Raw genomic sequence first — 6,468 nt, forward strand, 5'->3', positions numbered from 1 at the left:
ATCCGATTCTCAATCAAAATTTTCCATAAATATTAAAAGAGATAGGAGGAGAGTTCTTATCCGATTCTCAATCAAAATTTTAATAAATATTTAAGAGATCGGAGGAGAGTTCTTTTCCAGTTCTTAATAAAAAATTTTAACATATTTAAGAGATCGGAGGAGAGTTCTTATCCGATTCTCAATCAAAATTTTAATAAATATTTAAGAGATCGGAGGAGAGTTCTTATCCAATTCTTAATAAAATTTTAATAAATATTTAAGAGATCGGAGGAGAGTTCTTATCCGGTTCTGAATCAAAAATTTTCATAAATATTTAAGAGATCGGAGAAGAGTTCTTATCTGATTCTCAAATCAAATAAATATGCGAAGATCGGAGGAGAGTTCTTATCCGAGATTCCCCACTCAAACTTTAAGCAAATTACTCCTAGAGATCGGGAGAGGCTTTTACCCAGGTTCCCTCGAATCCAAACTAAAATAACACAATACGCAAAGTGATCCCCTAAACTAAAATCACTATGCAATATCAATTCACTAAGGGTCGTCCCATGTACTTATGTATATGGGTAACCCGAAATAGTGAAAAATTAAATATTTCCTTTTATCAAAGGGATTAACACCATCATTCTAACCCCCCCTAACTTCCGATTTTAATTTGTAAAGAGCATAATGTTAAATCTGTTTACCCTCATAGAGGTACGAGGCGGGGTGCCTAACACCTTCCCCGCCTGTATATGGACCCCGAACCTAGAATCTCTGTTTCGAAATGGTTTCTTTGAATTTATCCTTTTTTTGTGCAAATGGTTTTCTTTAATTTCTCTTAAAATTAAAGTGGCGACTCCTCACTCTTTCCCACTTCAGTGAGTGTTCGTCCAGGCGACCGCAAAACCCCTTGCAACATATATTAAATAGATTAATTTGCTAAGTATCTTGGTAGCATATATGACTTTATTTTATTTGCTGTTATTGTCAAGAAAGCGTATTTCACGCATGAAATATAAGTATTACATGAACCTTTGTCTAAAAACACATAGGTAACTTTAGCCCTTGCCAAATGAGGGGAAAAAAACTAAATATTTGAATACAAAATAATTAAAATAATATTAAAAACTGAATATTATTAACATAAAATGAGTCCATATTTTTTTTTATCAATCTTTAAACAACAATTTTGTTAAAGACTGATCCAATTCTTGGTAGCTTGACTAGAAGAATCAAACAATCCATCTTCAATTTTAAGATCAAAATTCCTTATACCAACATTTGATGCCTGCAAAATATAAAAAAGGACAAACTATTTGTCAATGACATGTTTATAATCTTATCAAAAAGTAAATAAGTTTAATGAAAGTAAAAGAGCATAAAACATGCTCAGGATAGGGATTCTTGAGTTAAAACATTATTTGAAGTTGTTCCATGACCACAAGCATGCCCTCTGCCTCGACTATGGCCATGAGTACCCCGATTAGAGTTTTGATGTAGTATTCTTTGAAAACTAGAACTAAAGCGATTAGCCCGTGGACGCCCTCGAGTTGATACAATAGTTGGATTTCTAATAACCCTTGTTTCAGTTTGTACAATTCCATATTCATCATTCCTTGCATCAACATCTATGTTGTGATTTGATTCATTAGCCCCACCATCCCAATTGACAAAATCTAACTTCATAGTCTCAAGACATGCCTCTATATGTTTTAGTCTTGCTACACTTTCCATTGCCATATCTACAGCTTCATTAAAGATCTTTTCAATTTTCTTAGGCTTTTTATATTCTTCCGTCATATGATGGTACCCTGCATCAAAAAATATCTTGTTGTGCCTATGATGCACATCTTTCCTCCATCTCCTTAGCGAATACATCTCATTAATTCTTCTAATGTCTTTCAAGGTAATTACCTTCAATATATAAGCACACAAGATCTCTTTTGATTCAAATTTCCTACAGTTGCATTTGAACACAAAGCCTTCTTCTTTGTAATGAACAATATAAACATGTTCTTTCACATACTAGTCATTCACTAAACTTCTTTCAAGAATTTTATGCTTTTCAAAACCTACCTCCACAATCTCTTCATCACCTTCATTACCATCTTCTGCTTCAGTAGGTTGATGTACATGGCAATACCACATCCATTTAATCTCCAACTGAACTTGCTTAAACATACTTGTAGTGTATGCCTCTTGAAATTGCTTCTCCCAATGAAAGTCTGAAATGAACTTAACAAATATATTTTTGGATTTAAAATCAGCAAAGAATTCTTTCTTAACCTTATCACACAATGCTATTTGATATTGCTCAACAAATTACTTCAACGTGCTCATGGAGTTAACATAGCTATCAAAATACGCATGATTGCTTTCGCTCCTTTGAGTAAATAACATTCCAGCTCATAATATGTTATTGACATAAACAGGAACCTAAAAGTTCCTTTCATTCTAGAGCTTCACGAGCCATTCATTATTTTCCAAGTTGTACTTCACGATAAATTGATTCTAATTTCTCTCAAACATTACAGGAGTTAGGCTATCATATATCACTACTTTAAACTCATTCCTCACCTTATCATACTCTTAAGCACCTTTTAGTTTTTTAGGAACCTTACACAGTATGTGCTGTATATAAAACCTATGGATTGTATTAGGCATAACTTCTTTTATTGCACTTTTCATGCTCTCACATTGATCTGTCATTATTGCAATTGAAGGACGACCACCCATTGCTGCAAGCTAGGTACTTAAAAACCATTTAAAGTTTTAACATCCTCATGTGAAATTAGTGCACTACCTAGAAGAATTGATTGGCCATGATGATTAACTCCAATAATGCTTGCAAATCGCATTAGCCAAGTATGTTGTATCAACACTCTCAACATCACAAAACTCTTCATAAGCTATTATACTATGAGGATGCACCCAAAACACATTAGTAAGCCTTTGTTCTTCATCTGTATCAATCAAGTGAAAAAAATTTCTATTCTATTATTCCATTCTTAAAAATAACTTATTTATGCAGTCAGTATCTCCATTTATAAGCGTCAACCTCCTTGTTCTATCAATAAAATTTCGACAATCCTTTGGTAGAAAACTTAACTTATCAGGCCCCCCAGCTTGTACTTGTAACAGTCTAACACTTTTGTGTGTCCTTATGCCAGCAATGTCTTGGGCTTCAAGCTTTCTTTTTATACCAGATGATAAATTCTTGTGTGCTCGCATGAACCTTGCCATATTAGGGTCCAAATCATGATTATGATGAGTTTCCAATTTCGTCACTTGCCACAAATCGTTACTTCTTAAAATTCCGTTTAATAGTGCTAGGCAATTTATTCTCTTCGATGTCCACTCTGCATTAGATTTTCTCCCTCGATCACAACTGATAGTTTGGTATTTATGCACATTTCTAGACCTTTTCGAAGCATAGTTTTTAGCACTTATGCATATTTTCAGACCCTTTTGAAGCATAGTTTTTAGCCACACTAAAACCTTTCTCCCTGGCATAACAAAGGTATGATTCAAATAGCCTATCAATGCTAGAATAATACCCACTCACTATTGAAGCTTGATAACACCCATCAACCTCATTCCCCTGATTCTCTTCACCACTTTCAATATTCATATTGCCATTTCCATTTTCAAGTACCTGCAATTCATCAACTCTATGATTCTATTCATTTTTTTGTTGCACATCCTCTGCACTGGTGTTTTGCTGAAATTCTTCTTCCATTATATTAGTTCTATGGTCATCTTCATATTAAACAAAATGATCCTCTTCAAAATCATAATTTTCCTCAAAATCACCATAGCTCATCTCATCTTTATTGCTACCTTCATTTTCATCTCGGCTCTGTCCAAATATTTTAACGAGAACATCATCAACTTTTTTATTATTTCCATGGGCAGTTTGATATTCATGACTGTCGACACCATATTTTGGTCGATCCCTAGAATCAATAAAAATCCTTCTTTGAACAGCTAATCACGTTTCCGATCCCTCTTTGATAAACGGTCACATTTCCGATCTCTCCTCACAAAGAATTGAATCAATGCCAGGTCCTCACATTCATTAAAGCCTCGCTGATCTCTACCGACCTTTCAAACCCGTTGTCGAATTTCCGGACCCGTCCAGTATATTCCTGATCTCTGTTGATGAATAAAATGAAGCGGCACTAGATCTTTTCCTACAGTTTCTTCTTGACCTCCTTTCCGAAAGTCTAAGAGCTAAAGTTTTGGTTCGATTCCGATCTTAAGTGTTCGAGTTAAATTTTCAATCAAGTTCCGTTCAGCATTTTTTCCCTACCGATCTCATGTTTAAAGTGCTTTCCGATCTCTCATACTTAGGTTAATAATCACATTTAGTTTTTGTTTTGCTGTGCTCATACAATCAAATACTCAGACAAACAATGGTTTAAAATTTTCCGATCACAATCATTCATTGAACAAAAAGGCATTCCATTTCATGTCATAAATTTGTACAAGTTATTCGGCTGGGGGATCACCCCCAGCCTGATCTACATTTGGATCACCCCTCCTCTCTCCCTCACCTTCGGCTTCCTCCTCACTATCCTCATCGTTGCCCTCAGGAGCCACGTCGTCCATCCAAGAAAAGTCTTCTTCTGGGTAGCGCTCCTGGAGTGCGGCCAAGAGATCCTTGTGAGCATTCACATAGGCTCCGGCTATCCCCGTCACCATCTCTTCATCTCTCTCCTTTAGCTCCTTATCTTTCTCCTCAAGCTCCTTATCTTTCGCTTTGAGCTCCTCTATGAGTTGAGAGACCTGAGCGGATTCGTTGGCGTGAAGCGCCTGGACTTCCCTAAGAGCACGGTCCCTCTCATCCAAAACATGATTCTGTTCGGCCAACCGGTCTTCATGGAGCTTTGCCCGTCCCTCGACTTGAGATATATAATCCCGAGCGGATGAGAGTTGTGTTGGGAGGGTATCCACCTCGTGTTTCTTCTTCCGGATATCCTTACCCTGGCGGTGAATCCTTTCCCGGATCATGGTCTGGTTCACTAGACACTCCACGTTTAAGCTCATGGTCGAGTCAATATGTCGTCGAGACCATTCGGGATAACTGTCGATCCTCCGAAAGAAGATGGTAGACCCGTGACTTTGGCGAAATCGAGTTCTCCTTGGATCCAGGTTATTCCTCAAGCGATCGATCGATTTGAGCGCCCAGAGAAGAGGTCATCCCAGAAGCTTGGGTAGGCCCCCCTTCACTGCTTGGAACAACTGCAAGAGTCTGAGTCTGCTCCTCCGATCTAGGAGAGATCGGGTAGCCGGTGGTCGCGGACCCGAAGGTTGGGGTGGGTCTCTTTGTATCTCCCGGGTTCGTGACGGGTGTTTGAAGTCGTTCAAACGCTTTATCTCCTTTATCTTAGGAGATCTCTCTTTACTTCTTTCGATTCCTTGAACCTTCCCCACACGACATTACTGCACAAAGAAAAGGTTATTGATATCACTTAGGTCTTGATAATTGTGATTTTTAAAATACCGTTGCCGAGGTTAGATAGCGGAAGTTCGCGGTCTTGGCGATGGCGGTGAGCAGTCAATGGTGCGGCTCGGCGATCCGCATCCAAATAAGAATACTTTTTAGTGGCAGCCTCACTCTTCAAATCCATCACTATTAGGCTTTCATCTTGGCTCGGGGTGATGTGATTCGGAAAGCAAAGGTCCACAGTACCACCAGTGCGGGAAGTCCTCAAAATGGCTCGGATCTTTGCTCCTCACAATGAAGAAACGATTCTTCCAATTCTTAAGAGACGAGGCGGATCGGAAAAGAGCCGCATAGCGAGGCTTCGCTGGAAGAACCGATGGTCATCGTCCTTTCGGCGAGATAGCGGTGCAACTCGGCGAACACCTTAGCCGTGAGTCCGATTCCCTTAGCTCGGCATAGGCCTCGGACGGCTACTAAAATCCGCCATGAGTTAGGGTGGATCTGAACGATGCTCGCCCTGTGAAGTTTTAGGACTTCCTTATAGAAGTCATCCGGGGAATCGAGACCGGCCTTTAATCGTTCCTCATACACCATGACTATGTCGTTCTCTTCAAAGGAGTGATCGACACGAACATCGCCATGGCACTTGATCGATTCATATGAATCGGGACAAATGTTGTATTCTTGAACAAGCGATTGCGGTCGGATTCCGAAGAACCGATGGAAGCTCGTCTATAGGAAGGGTCTCTCTCCTTGAAGGTGGTGCAAGCCTTGATGGTATGACCCGACCCAGGCACTGGCGAGAGACCCTAGGGGTTCAGTTGCGTGCTTGGCCCGACCGCCTCTTCTTCATCGCACGATGACCATGAGAACTGAATGGAAGGAGGGCTCGCGCTCTCGACCTTCTGCACCGCTCATTTTCAAGGAAAAAACAAAGAACTTAAACTAAAAAGAGGATTAAAGCCCTTACCGAGTCCGATCGGCGTCGGGAAACGGAGAAAATGAGAGAACTTGAAGTTGTGAGCGAGGATTGAAAATGG

General features: G+C 39.4%; 1 protein-coding gene across 1 annotated transcript; it reads right to left on the minus strand.

Moving 5' to 3' along the window:
• Nucleotides 1-1,171: 1,171 nt before the first annotated feature.
• Nucleotides 1,172-3,610, minus strand: LOC131174051 (uncharacterized). Its single transcript, XM_058137089.1, has 4 exons — nucleotides 3,478-3,610; nucleotides 2,056-2,279; nucleotides 1,396-1,893; nucleotides 1,172-1,267 (listed from the first exon to the last, which is right to left on the minus strand). Exons 1-4 carry the CDS (start codon nucleotides 3,608-3,610, stop codon nucleotides 1,172-1,174), a joined length of 951 nt encoding a protein of 316 aa, XP_057993072.1.
• Nucleotides 3,611-6,468: the final 2,858 nt, after the last annotated feature.

This window comes from Hevea brasiliensis, chromosome 15 (genome assembly GCF_030052815.1).
Source record: "Hevea brasiliensis isolate MT/VB/25A 57/8 chromosome 15, ASM3005281v1, whole genome shotgun sequence".
Taxonomy (NCBI): domain Eukaryota; kingdom Viridiplantae; phylum Streptophyta; class Magnoliopsida; order Malpighiales; family Euphorbiaceae; genus Hevea; species Hevea brasiliensis.